We start from the raw sequence: 15,190 nt of genomic DNA, 5'->3' as shown, positions 1-15,190 counted from the left end.
CGAGATAAGCGGGTTTCACTGTATTTATTTGTATGATACAGCTGCAAATAAGTATTTCAACACCTGTTTATCAGCTAGAATTCTGACCCTCAAAGACCTGTTAGTCTGCCTTTAAAATGTCCACCTTCACTACATTTATTATCCTAAATTAGATGCACCTGTTTGAGGTCGTTAGCTGCATAAAGACACCTGTCCACCCCATACAATCAGTAAGAATCCAACTACTAACATGGCCAAGACCAAAGAGCTGTCCAAAGACACTAGAGACAAAATTGTACACCTCCACAAGGCTGGAAAGGGCTACGGGGAAATTGCCAAGCAGTTTGTTGAAAAAAGGTCCACTATTGGAGCAATCATTAGAAAATGGAAGAAGCTAAACATGACTGTCAATCTCCCTCGGACTGGGGCTCCATGCAAGATCTCACCTCGTGGGGTCTCAATGATCCTAAGGAAGGTGAGAAATCAGCCCAGAACTACACGGGAGGAGCTGAAAAGAGCTGGGACCATCGTTTCATAGGTTACTCATGGTTAAGACGTCATGGTTTGTAATCATGCATGGCACGGAAGGTTCCCCTGCTTAAACCAGCACATGTCCAGGCATGTCTTAAGTTTGCCAATGACCATTTGGATGATCCAGAGGAGTCATGGGAGAAAGTAATGTGGTCAGATGAGACCAAAATAGAACTTTTTGGTCATAATTCCACTAAACGTGTTTGGAGGAAGAAGAATGATGAGTACCATCCCAAGAATACCATCCCTACTGTGATGCATGGGGTGGTAGCATCATGCTTTGGGGTGTTTTTCTGCACATGGGACAGGGCGACTGCACTGTATTAAGGAGAGGATGACCGGGGCCATGTATTGCGAGATTTTGGGGAACAACCTCCTTCCCTCAGTTAGAGCATTGAAGATGAGTTGAGGCTGGGTCTTCCAACATGACAATGACCCGAAGCACACAGCCAGGATAACCAAGAAGTGGCTCTGTAAGAAGCATATCAAGGTTCTGGCATGGCCTAGCCAGTCTCCAGACCTAAACCCAATAGAGATTCTTTGGAGGGAGCTCAAACTCCATGTTTCTCAGCGACAGGCCAGAAACCTGACTGATCTAGAGAAGATCAGTGTGGAGGAGTGGGCCAAAATCCCTCCTGCAGTGTGTGTAAACTTGGTGAAAAACTACAGGAAACGTTTGACCTCTGTAATTGCAAACAAAGGCTACTGTACCAAATATTAACATTGACTTTCTCAGGTGTTCAAATACTTATTTTCAGCTGTACCATACAAATAAATAGTTAAAAGATCATATATTGTGATTTCTGGATTTTTTTTTAGATTGTCTCTCACAGTGGACATGCACCTACAATGACAATTTCAGACCCCTCCATGATTTCTAAGTGGGAGAACTTGCAAAATAGCAGGGTGTTCAAATACTTATTTTCCTCACTATATATATATATATATATATATATATACACACACAGTATATATATATATATATATATATATATATATATATATATATATATATATATATATATATATATATAAAATACATAATATACTTGTATTACACAGTGTATTTATATATGAACTTAAAAAAAAAAAAAGAAAGTTTAAAAAATCACCTATTATTCCTTAATGGTTAGGATTTGATTTAGGGGTATGATATCAGTAATACTCTGCATTCAATATTAAATGTCAGTGGAAGGTCCTCACAATTGAAATAATACAAATACATTTTTCTGGGTGAATCTGTGTGGGTGTGGGTTTAATTGTTCCTTGTATGGCTTTAGATTGATATGCTGACAATGCAATGGTTGGAATGCCTAAATGGTGTCTCCAACAAATGACCTCATTCTTCCTTGGCCTCTCACACATTGTAAGAATGAGACCATGTAATTCAGTACGCTTACTAATAGATACAGGCCTGTATGTATAAGGGCTATTTCATAAAATCTGCATCACCCCAACCTATAAAGTAAAACATTTAAAAATACTGGATGTTTAGCATAGTGACAGCATTATGCTGTGGCTGTGCTTCTCCTTAATTGAGATTTAGTTAGAGAGGAATTATGAATAACTTCAAATACTAATATTTCTTGGTGCAAAGTATGCAGGCCTTTATTTAATTTTTTGTTTTTTTACATTTCAGCATAATAGTGACTGAAACGAAGAGGGCTGAGCACACAGGATACATTTTGCAATTTGATCGATCTAAAGCATAAGTGGAATATAACAGGCAGATTAGGTTTGCTAATTTAGTATACTGTTTCCTTACTAAAAACAAAATATAGTAGATCATGCACAGATCATTTTCCCCCCATAAAATATTTCTCCATGAAATTATTTGTTACTTCAAGTTTCAAGTGAAACTTCAAGTTTCACCTGAACTATTAGACTCAAATCTGTTAAATCGTGACAATGTCCTTGTGCACAAAGCAATCTCCATGAAGATATAGTTTACCCTGTTTGGAGTTGCCCACTATAAAGCTCTGAACACAACCATGTTGAACACCTTTAATATTAATTCACTCTACATCAGTACCTGACATTACTAATGCCCTTGCGGTTTTAGTAATCACAAATGTACACAATCACAAATCATCTCAGGAGAGTGGAGTTTATTATAACAGCAAATGGTGAATGGTAATTGTGGAATGGAATATTCAGATATTGCATATGACTCTTATGGTTAGGTGTCCACAAACGTTTGTCCACAAAGTATACATTATAACACCTAGTCTTTTACACCCATAATTTTTGAGAGACAGATGCCTGGTCAAGAAACAAACTAGGTAATATGACTGTATGAAGATTTACTTTGACCAAACATATATATAAATGTAAAATGTTTTGTTTTTTTGTTTTTCACAAAAAATATTTTATAAGCATAAATAAGTTTTACACACTCTTGGGATCTGGGAATGTAGTTTCATTTGGCTTCAGAAATACTTTGCATATAAAACTTTCCAAAAATATTTTTTTGCTAGTTAGATATTTATTTCTGATTCTGACTATCAGAGGTTTTACCCAGATGCAGTGACTGGGCAGGCCTTTCCATTATAACACTTTAACAAAGTTTTTGCTAAAAAATAATTGTATTTTATTTATCAAGAGATTACTTACATCTTCCCTGGTTAATTATTATCATGCATGATTGTTCATTACACAGACAAGAAGAAAATAGAAAAAGAATAGGAGTTTGGCAATAATGAGGAAGACTTAAAGCAATCTTAAAGGCGGGCTCAGAGAGCTACACTGTATTATAACACACTTTGTAACCACAAAACATAACACCACTTGTGCACCACTCAAGCAGATACATACAATTCAATTCAATTCATGTTTATTTGTATAGCACTTTTAACAATGAACATTGTCTCAAAGCAGCTTTACACAGATAATGTGGTGATAAAAAATGAATATGTTCTTTGTAAGTGTAAGTTTGTCCCGGATGAGCAAGCCAGTGGCGGCTGTGGAAAGGAAAAACTCCCCAAGAAAGAAACCTTGAGATGAACCAGACTCAAGAGGGAACCCATCCTCATCTGGGTTGCACCAAACGTCCATTTATTCAGGCCTGGATGAAATGGGGGCAGGAACAGTGATCACTGGAACCTCAGAAGCATGTTTAACTCGACCGAGAGAAGAGAGAGAGCGAGAGAGAGAAGAGAGGTGACACAAAGAGAAGGATATAGATTATCACACACCAAACACTCTAAATTCATTATCCCTCCAGATCTGCTCCTTTACCTAAGAAAAATCTACTGATAAAAGACTTGAGAAAATAAATACGTTTTCAACCTTGACGAACACTGAGACTGTGTCTGAGTCCTGAACACTGATTGGAAGGTTGTTCCATAACTGTGGGGCTTTATAAGAGAGAGAAAGGTCTGCCCCCTTCCATAGTCTTCATTATTTGAGGTACCAACAAATAGCCTGCACCTTTTGATCTAAGTAGGCGTGGATGATCATATTGGTACAAAAGTTCAGTGTAGACTGATTAAAACAGGGGTGATGTGGTCATATTTTCTAGATCTAGTGAGGTTTCTGAACAAACGGAAGCTTATTTATGCACTTACTTAAACACCCAGACAGTAAAGCGTTACAATAGTCTAAACAAAAACATGAACTAATTTTTCTGCATCCTGTAACATCATATTTCTAATTTTAGCAATATTTCCAAGGTGAAAGAAGGCGATCCTGGTAATATTATTCACGTGAGCCTCAAACGAAAGACTAGGGTCAATAATCACACCAAGTTTTTTGACCGCTGTACACACTGAGATAGAAACACCGTCCAGAGATGCTACATAATTGGAAAGTTTGCTTCTAGCTGCTTGTGGTCCTAGTAAAAGTACTTCAGTCTTATCTGAGTTGAGCAGAAAAAAGTTACATACATACACACACACGCACACACATGCACACACATGCACACAAACATTCTTTTAGTTTAGCAGTGTCTTGTTGAGTCAACGTGCCATTTTGCTGTGGAGTGTGTGTCAATTGTTGTGTGCTGCTGTCATGCTGGGTGTTGAGTAAACACATACTGTAGTTTCTGCTTTGTGGTATGTAAATACAAAAAACAGCTCTGTGAAATAGAGGTAAAACAAATACATACCTAGAGGCTCTTTAAGCCCTTCCTTAGCACTGCAAGCCTCTTGGTGTGTATTTTATGAGATTTCTATGGCCCAGAGATGACTTTATCTTTACAGTTATCATCCAGGATTTTTACAGCAGTATTAGATTTCTGCAACACTCTTATATCGCATTGCTGGTTGCAGGGCACTCTCCAAAATGCTTAACTTCTTACACTATGTCAGTTGTAAAAAATCATCACCCTTATGGTGAGACACTCTTTGCACTTATTAGTATATTATAACAGGTCTCAGGAATGCATTTAGGCTTAAAACAGTGTTTTTCAGTCCAAGCATTCACACATCTGTATTCATTCTTTTTTTGACCCACTTTACTCATCTTATGACTGTCTGTTATTAGAGCACAATATGCACAACATTCATTTTGAAAGCATAAGTATGCAAAGGGTCCCCACATTTGACAAACACGATATATAAAAAACTATATATATTTAAAAGGTGTTGTAGAAAATATCCCAACCAAATTGGCTATGATGCTCTTAATCCAGCAGATGCACTAGATTATTAGCCCAGTTGTGTCTCTCCAGGTCTGAGTATTCGAGGAGCACAAGAGGAGGACCCTCCTGATCCTCAGCTCATGCGTCTGGACAATATGCTGCTGGCAGAGGGGGTGGCTGGCCCGGAGAAAGGTAGTGGATCAGCTGCTGTGGCAGCAGCTGCAACAGCATCGGGAAGCCCTCCTGATAATTCCATTGAACACTCAGACTACCGAGCCAAACTCTCACAGATCAGACAAATCTACCACACGGAACTGGAGAAATACGAACAGGTCAGATTCAATCCAACAGATCACGCCAGACACAAACAGCTAATATTTTGTTTTGTATTGTGAAGCTAGCAAAGATAAATACAGATCCTTCTGAAATACCAGGAAACATGAAATTTAGAATTAAATATAAGACATGTTTTGTTTATACATTATATATTGAGCTCTGTGTCTGAGCTCTTTCTCTTTTGCCTAGTATTTAATGAATATGCTTCACTGTATGAATGAAAGTTTATAAAATGGAGACCATCTATATTTTAACACATACAGTCTACTCCAGGAATATTCAAATGGAAATGCCAAAATTATATTTTTTGCTATGCATTGTAGACATTTGATTTTTATATAAAAAGATAAATATGAGCTGATAGATCAGTATTTTTTAGCTTTTATCCTTATGTATATAACTTTTGTCTTGACCCACCAGTTACTGACAGGTACAGTATTTGTTTTTGCACAGGTGTGTTTTTAGTTTGATACAGTTAGTTTAAACAATTAAAAGCACTGAATATCTTGTTTCGGACTGAGCTCTGGGGTCACTGTGAAGACTGCATTTGTTGTTAAAAATTAAAATGAAGTAAACAGAGCTGCCTATGGGACCATTTTGATGTTGAGAAAATATCAAAGCTATAGCTCACACACAGAAAATACCAAATACAATTTGGAATATACTGGAAAAAATAAAGGAACTGCTGGTGTACAAAAAACAGCCATTAAAACAAAACAAATAACTTTAAAAAAGCAGTTGATGACAGGAACATTATAAGAGATGACCCCACTATGTAAACCACTCATCAGCAGCAGAAAAAAATACAGAGATGAACCAGAAATTTCTGTAATCAAGATTAACCTCTAACAAATTGATGGAAAGGACAAAGTATGCAGAAAGAAATGTTCCTCTCAAGAACATACAAGACTATTAGTCAAGCCTGTTGGAGGTAGTGACTTGGTTTGGGCTTGCATGGATGCATCTGGAAACTTTATCAATAGCTGGAAAAGCATGGAAAAAGAAGAATGCAATAGTTTGTTCATGCTGGTTGGTTGGCTGTCATAATGTAAATTCATGTTAGTTGACAAATGTAAGCAGGCAACCAGGATGCCCTCTGCTACTGCTTAGCTTATGTGTCAAAGATCAAGGAACTTCTGTATTTAATATCTCCTAATCTCATAGTATGCAGAGGCTGTGACAATGTTGATATAAAGTGCTGCCTCTTCTATTGGAACTTTATTTTACAATATTCAAAAAAGAATTAAAAAACATTTTATACAAGTAAAAAGGCAAAACATGAAAAAAAAACTTTCCATGCACTGGGAATAGATATTTCTTAAGTTTGTTCCCTTTGTCTTCATTCAATAAAGTTTAAATGTTAAAGACTAAGCAATTTAAAATATACCTACAGAATATACAATACTTTACCTAAATTTTGTGGACACATAACCATCACACTCATCCAATGAGTGGGCCTTCCCAAACTGTTGTATAGGAATGTTTATATGCTGCAGCATTACAGTACATTATTCTTTTGCTGGAAATAAGGCATGGCCAAAGCGTTTTAGCATTGAAAAGCCCTGTTCTCAACCACAATGAACACTCACCGTCTGCCGCTATAGTGTATAATACTTTATAGAGTGTGAACTTTAATAAGAAGCTGTTTTAATTCTGTCAATCTCATACAAAGTTAGTGTTACTGATTTATTATTTCATTTATATTGCATTATTTATTAATCCACAATTGTCCCAATGTTCTCTGAAAATTTTTTTGAAGACCTCCTGAGCAATTAAAACTTCAGCATTTTTATTTATAGATTACTTAATTTACTAGTTTGTTCAAGTATTTAACTGTTCCACAAACAGCAGTGTTTCTTCTTTTCAAGAACTGATGCTTTAAACTCAGATTGTAGTTAAGTTGAATGCATTCAATATCGTATATATGAAAATGTTTTTTAGTCACAGCCCTATGCAGAGCTGTGTAGAGCTCTTCACATGAAAATGTTTTTTAGTCACAGCCCTATGCAGAGCTGTGTAGAGCTCTTCACATACATGCAATGATGTCCTGTGTAGAGGAGAGAGGGGTATGGAGACTGATGATCCGCTGTGGCGACCCCTAATGGGAGAAGCCGAAAGAAGAAGAAGAAGTCACAGCTCTGTGAAGAATTATTATTGCATGTGTAGTGACAGTATTAAACCATTAATCAAATGCATAAACATCTATAGCATTATACACATTTCTGTTATTACTGCTTCAATAATGTCAAAACTCAAAGCTTAAACGTGCTATATGGCCAAAGTTTTGTGGACACCTCTCCGTAACGCACAATTGGTTTTCTGAAGCTGCTGCCACAAAGTTGGATATTCAATACTTAGGCATCCACATACTTTGTCCTTATAGTATTTTTTATTAAATCACCACAACGTAAAAGGCTTGAAGTTCTAATTTTTAAACTTAAAAAAACAAAGAGACATAATCAAAAAGACATAAAATTGCAATCAAAATTCTTTGACCTTTACCCCAGGCATGTAACGAATTCACAACCCATGTGATGAACCTGTTGCGGGAGCAGTCACGTACAAGGCCTATCTCACCCAAAGAGATTGAGCGAATGGTCAGCATCATTCATCGCAAGTTCAGTTCCATCCAGATGCAGCTCAAACAAAGCACCTGTGAAGCTGTCATGATCCTGAGGTCTCGCTTCCTTGATGCCAGGTCTGTTTTTGAATGAAGCAATTTAAATTAGACCTGCAGAGTACATCTGACTTATGTTTGTTACTGTCCCCCGCTCACAAAACTGTTTGTTAATAAAATTATATAAATAGCAAAAACACCTATCATTTTACAGGATTAAGCATTGTCAATCTATGCATCAAAACACTACAGCAGTGAAAACTTTGTCATTTTTGGTTCCCAGATAGGATACCCTCAGCAGTCATTTTAGATTACAGTAATCACAAACACTTGGAGCAAATGCAAGTGCAAGTGAGAGAGAGAGAGAGAGAGAGAATTTAGTGCAGTTAAGTGTGAAAAGAATTACAAAATTATTCCAGGCCACAGCAACTGCTTATGTGATGGTATGTTTTTCTTTTTTTTATTGTGGCATATGCACATCTATTTTAATATAACCAAAGAATGTAAAAGAACAGGTATGCAACAGAGAGATAGAGTTAGAAAATCTGTTAACAACAAACATTGAGAATTATAAGACTTGGTCCATTTATAAATAAATAAATTAACACAGTGTGTGTGTGTGTGTGTATATACGTGTAAATATATATATATATATATATATATATATATATATATATATATATATATATATATATATATATATATATATATATATATATACACACACACACACATGTATATACACACACATACACACGTGTATGTGTGTATGTATATATATTGTTTTTCACACTTGCAGTTTTTTAAATTAAGGTTTTTATTATTGAGTGAAAACAAAATCCAAAACTACATGGCCCCTAAACCTAATAACTGGATGGGCCACCCTTAGCAGCAACAACTGCAATCAAGCGTTTGTGATAACTTGCGATGAGTCTGTTACAGCGCTGTGGAGGAATTTTGGTCCACTCATCTATGCAGAATAATTCAGCCACATTGGAGGGTTTTTGAGCATGAACCGCCTTTTTAAGGTCATGCCACAGCTTTTCAATAGGATTCAGGTCAGGACTTTGACTAGGCCACTCCAAAGTCTTAATTTTGTTTTTCTTCAGCCATTCAGAGGTGGACTTACTGGTGTGTTTAGTATCATTGTCCTGCTGCAGAACCCAAGTTCACTTGAACTTGAGGTCATGAACAGATGGCCAGACATTCTCCTTCAGGATTTTTTGTTTAACAGCAGAATTCATGGTTCCATTTATCACAACAATTCTACCTGGTCTTGAAGCAGCAAAACAACCGCAGACTACCACACTACTACCACCATATTTTACTGTTGGCATGATGTTCTTTTTCTGAAATGCGGTACTTTTACGCCAGACGTAATGGACACACACCTTCCAAAATGTTCAACTTTTGTCTCGTCAGTCCACAGAGTATTTTCCCAAAAGTCTTGGGGATCATCAAGATGTTTTCTGGCAAAACTGAGATGAGCCTTTATGTTCTTTTTGCTCAGCAGCGGTTTTCGTCTTGGAATGCTGCCATGCAGACCATTTTTGCCCATTCTCTTTCTTATGGATTTTGTTTTCCCTCAATAATAAAAACCTTCATTTAAAAACTGCATGTTGTGTTCACTTGTGTTGTCTAAATTAGTTTCATGATTTGAAACATTACTGTGTGACAAACATGCAAAGAAAAAAGAAACCAGGAACTGGTGGAAACACTTTTTCACACCACTGTGTATATCAATCAAACAATGCAACAGAAAACATCACTGTATAAAAATAAATGAAATTCTGAGCACATAGTCCAATAGAGCGTGCTCATTTCCAGAATAATGTAGATCATCCACATTTCTCACCAAAGATTATGTTGGTGTCCATTAAATAAAAAACCTACTCTTTCCCCCTTTAAATTTGAGTAGGCTAATGTAGTTACATCTGAAATGTAGATTTCTCTGATGTGATTTGAATGAACGCTGACACAGCACTTTCATGAGAGGCTTTAATAATTTCTTCTCAGCAATTGGATGAACATCAGCTTTGTTGCTTCCTTAGCATTGCAAATTACATTAAAATCTTTTAATCAAAAAGTCAGGTTTTACTGTTTTTTCCAATACAAATGCGGAAATCTGAAGTTGCGGGATGTATGACTAAAGTACTGGGCATTACCACAAAATTTAGGACATCTGTTCACCTGTGTGTGTGTGTGTGTTTGTGTGTGTGTGTGTGTGTGTTTAAAAGTTTATTTATGTTATTTATATTAATCACCATACTCTTTTCTTCTTCCTTACACCATCTCAGACGAAAAAGACGTAATTTCAGCAAGCAGGCCACAGAGATTTTGAATGAATACTTCTACTCCCACCTCAGCAACCCCTACCCCAGTGAAGAAGCAAAAGAAGAACTGGCTAAAAAGTGCAGCATTACTGTATCCCAGGTGAGACCTACCCTTCCATTCAATTCACCACTGGCCAAAACATAAAGACATCATACCAGGGTTTAGTGATGGAATGACTAAGCAAATAATTACAAGCAATGCAGCATATTTCTAATAAGTAAGTCTATGCAGATAATAGCGCTAGCAGTAAGTAACTCAGTTTGATAAAAAAAAAGATTATTTATCTAGAAATCTAAATAGAAATGGAGGCAATGTGAAGAGTGGCATGGTTGAGTGTGTGAGTTTAAGACTTGACTTTAAAACCATCTCATCATTGAGTTGCAATGAGTTTTGAGGAAAGACCAGCATCTAACCATAGCACACAAGGCACCACAGTTTTTACAATCCCATGTCAGATTTTATGCCTTTCAGTAATCATGTGAGTCCATTTCTGCATGTGTGTGGCTGTTTATATTAATAAAGCAACAGGGGTGTCTGGATGAATGTCATAACTGAAGTGATTGTCCCACTTCAAAAACATTAACATATACCTGAAGGCAGTTGTGCCCCCCCTCATCCGTTTCCCCACAGACAAAATCTTTAAACCATGAAGCCACATTGGTGGTGTTTTATGATAGTTGTTAGATTACACGCCCCAACATGTTCTGCAGAAATTGTTTGTCATGTGTAAATGTCTTTATTTTTTCTGTGGGGAGGGGGTTGTGGAGGGCCACTGAGGAGTCAGATACTGTAAAAGCAATTTTTTTTTGCCTTCAGGGGGTGGGAAGCACCATCACAGTGGCACAGGTATGTCAGACTTCTCCTGTTCCACTCTTGTTCTGGTCGTTTTTGTTAACGTAATACATTTTATACATTTATACAAATATTTATAGAAAAATACATTTTACACGTACACATATATAGTATCTCACAAAACTAAATAAAGTACACCACTCAGATTTCAGCAACCATTTTAGTATAACTTCTCAAGGGAAAATATTATAGAAATTAACTTTCGATATATGTTATTTAATGTGCAACTTGTGTAACAGTATAGATTTGCTGTCCTTTAAAAATAACTCAACATACAGCCATTATTGTCAAAAAAGCTGCCAACAAAAGTGAGTACACCTAAAGTAAATGTGTCAAAACTGTATCCAAAGTGTCAATATTTTGTGTGAGTATCATTGTTATCTAGCACTGCCCTAATCCTTCTGGGCATGGAATTCACTAGAGATGCACAGGCTGTTGCCCCTTCCACTCCACCATAATGACACCATGAGCTGCTGGATGTTAGGCACATGGTGCCTCTCTACTTATAGGATGCCCCACAGGTGCTTAATAGGTTTCAGGTCTGGAGACATACTTGGCCACTCCATCACCTTCACTTTCAGCAAGGCAGATGTCATTTCGGCGGTGTGTTTTCATATTGGAATACTGCCATTTGGTCCAGTTTTTGAAGGGGGCATCATGCTTTGCATTAGAATGTCACAGTACATGTTGGAATCCATGTTTCCCTCAATGAACCGCAGCTCCCCCAATACCAGCAGGATTCATGCACCCTAAGACCATGATGTTAGATCCACCATGCTTGACTGTGGTCAAGACACAATTTTCTTGGTACTCCTTATAAGGGCGTTGCCACACATGCTAGACACCATTTGAGCCAAACAAGTTTATCTTAATCTTATCAGACCACAGGACATGTTTCCAGTAATTTATGCTCTCGGACATGTTGTCTTCAGCAAATTGTTTGCGGGTTTTCTTGTAAGCCAGCTTCAGAATAGGCTTTCTTCTGGGACGATGGCCATGCAAACTGACTTGTTGCAGTGTGCGCGTATGGTCTGAGCACTGACAAGTGGACCTTCCGCTTTTGCAACCTCTAAAGCAGTTGCTGGCAGCAATCATGCGTCTGTTTTTTGAAGCCAGCTTCTGCACCTGATGCACAGCATGAGGACTCTACCTCTTTAATCTACCCTAGCGAGGTCTGTTCCGAGTGAAAACCATCTTGGGAAACCTCTGTATGACACTGGCTACTGCACTGTAACTCTGTTTCTGGGTGCTACAGATCTTCTTATAGCCTAGTCTATTTTTGGGGAGAGCAACAATTCTAATTCCCAAATCCTCAGAGAGTTCTTTGCCATGAGGTGCCATGTTGAACATCCAGTGGTCAGTATAAGAGAATTGTACTCAAAGCACCAAATTTTAACTGCTCTAATACAAGATACACAAATTTGTATGGTTCTATCAAGCAAAAACATGAACATGATGAATAGGACATGTGGCCTTCCATGGTTAAACTACATACAGGTCTTATCAGTTAGAGTGTACTCACTTTTATTGCCAGCTATTTTGACAATAATGGTTATTTTCAGAGGAAAGTTAATCTGTACTGCTAAACAAACTGCACATAGACTGCTAAAATATATCCAAGTTTAAATTCTACAGTACTGTCTCTTGGGAATTTATACTAAATCGTTGCTGAAATATGTGGGGTGTACTCACTTTTGTGAGATGATACATGTATGTATATATAAATATTTACACAGTAAAAGTTTTGGCACTTATTGAAAAATGTTGCAAAATAACTGCATATTTAATGCTCATATTTATCTATTAACAAAATGGAAAATAAATGAACAGACAAAAAACCCAATCAATATTTAGTGTGACCACCCTTTGCCTGCAAAACAGCATTATTTATTTTAGAAACACTTCACACTTTTTGAAGATAGGTTGTTCCCCACATCTCGGAGATCTAGCATAGATTTTCTTTGGACATAGGCTGCCTCAAATCTTTTGAAGGCTCTTCATGTCATCCCAGACAGACTTGATGATGATCAAGGCTCTGTGGGGGGCTAAAACTATCACTCCCAGGACTCCTTGTTCTTCTCTACACTGAAGATAGTTCTTAATGGCATTTGCTGTAGGTTTGGGGTCATTGTCCTGCTGCAGAATAAATTTGGGGACAATCGGACACCTTCCTGGTGGTATTGTATGATGGATAGATATCTGCCTGTATTTCTCTGCATTGAGGACACTATTAATTCTGACCAAATTTTCATTTCCGTTTGCACAAATGTAGTCCCAAACTTGCAAAGACCCTCCATCATGCTTCACTTTTGCCTGCAGACACTCATTATAGTACTGCTTTCCAGTCCTTTAGCAAACAACTTGTTTTTTGCCACAGCCAAATATTTTAGATTTTACCTCATCAGCCCAGAGCACTTGTTGCCAATTTTTTGCACCACAGTTCCTATGTTTTCGTGCATAGTTGAGTCGCTTCTTTCCATATCAGAGTTATGGCTTTTTAGCTGCAATTCTTTAATGGAGACAGCACATACTCTAAACAGTAAATGGGTTACCTGGGTCCCACTAAATGTTGAAGGTAAGTAAGCATTATGTGTCTTTCATCTACTGCAATATGTTTACTTGGCCGGCCACTGCTCGGAACTGTCTTCCACAACCTCACCTTAGTGTCAGAGTTTGGCTGTTCCTCGCCCAGTTTAAGCCTCCTCCACATATGAAGTTGATGATCATTAGCACCTGCTTGGTATAACTAGCTTATCACAAACTTGAATCTGATTGTACATAATCCATGATTTTTTGGAACTGCACAGACTGTGCAAAAGTAAGAAATAGAAGCCAAAGCGTAGTCACACTAAATATATATATATATTACACATATGTATGGGCTGTCAATCGATTAAAATATTTTATTGTGAATAATCGCATGATTGCCATTAGTTAACTTGTGATTTATTTGCAACCTAATCACACATTTTTACTAAATGTACCTTAGGTTAATACTTTTCAAGTTTGTAATACTCTAATCAACATGAAAACAACATGAAAACAGATATTCTTTTTCTGAAAGAGAAACAACTGACTTTTTCATTTTAGGAGATCTGTCTTATTTTCTCTTGTATATTTAGTATTGCGCTTTAATAAAGAATAAGTACTTTTTAATTGATTAATCGAAAAATCATTGGAGTATTCGGTAGAATATTAGATTTGCTAAAATAATCAATAGCTAAAGCCCTACTTTAAACACCATTAAAACAGATACTATAGAAAGAAGCCAGCCAATTAAAGTATATTAGGATTTAGGGTTGTACTTAATCTTGAACAGTGATAATGTGTTAAAAGCATTTAATAGATTTATGGGGCATACCATTTTAAGAATATTTAAGAAAATAAAAAAGCAGCTATCAAGATATCTTGAATGTATTTTAAATAATTTCTTGTACTGTGTCCAAACCATCAAGTAACATAAGCATAAGAATAAAGTATGAATAGTAAACATCTGTTTCACATAATGTATTTTATTGAATAGCCAAGTCTTTCTAATTATGGGACTATAATAAATCAAGCTTTATATGTTCTTATTTTGATATTTTTTTCTTTTTTTAAATAAATATTTTTATTATCTAGAATAACACTGTTTAAATATTTAAATAACAAATCTGTTTAATATTCAAATATTTGGTTTGTTATCATTTTATAATAGGAAATACTAGGTCAAGTGACTACATAATATATTTTTACTTTTTAAGGTTTTGTGGAGTAATTCCTAACATACATTCTCAATTTAATATAATTCAATTTAATAAAATTTTATTTGAATAGCACTTTTTACAGTGGACATTGTCCTAAAGCAGCTTTTTGGAAATAGTTTATAAATATACATTTATCATCATAAATTAGTCCATCCCTACAATCTGGCTGTTTTTTTTTGTGTCAAGTAGCCCATATTTTGGCAGTTTAATGGCCAA

General features: G+C 36.4%; 1 protein-coding gene across 8 annotated transcripts in view; it reads left to right on the top strand.

Annotated features, from left to right (window-relative positions):
• Positions 1–15,190, top strand: part of pbx3b (pre-B-cell leukemia homeobox 3b) — a 125,553-nt gene that overhangs the window by 99,677 nt on the left and 10,686 nt on the right. For 5 of the 8 annotated variants that reach the window (XM_046871787.1, XM_046871785.1, XM_046871791.1 and 2 more), the window contains exons 4-7: positions 5,180–5,421; positions 7,933–8,123; positions 10,340–10,475; positions 11,193–11,222. In XM_046871787.1, the coding sequence (XP_046727743.1) occupies positions 5,180–5,421; positions 7,933–8,123; positions 10,340–10,475; positions 11,193–11,222 (599 nt within the window). The remainder of the gene's footprint in view (positions 1–5,179; positions 5,422–7,932; positions 8,124–10,339; positions 10,476–11,192; positions 11,223–15,190) is intronic. The other 3 variants (XM_046871788.1, XM_046871792.1, XM_046871790.1) reach the window with 1 other exon arrangement.

This window comes from Silurus meridionalis, chromosome 17, assembly GCF_014805685.1.
Source record: "Silurus meridionalis isolate SWU-2019-XX chromosome 17, ASM1480568v1, whole genome shotgun sequence".
In the NCBI taxonomy this organism is placed as follows: Eukaryota; Metazoa; Chordata; class Actinopteri; order Siluriformes; family Siluridae; genus Silurus; species Silurus meridionalis.
This window is presented reverse-complemented; position numbering and strand designations above follow the sequence as displayed.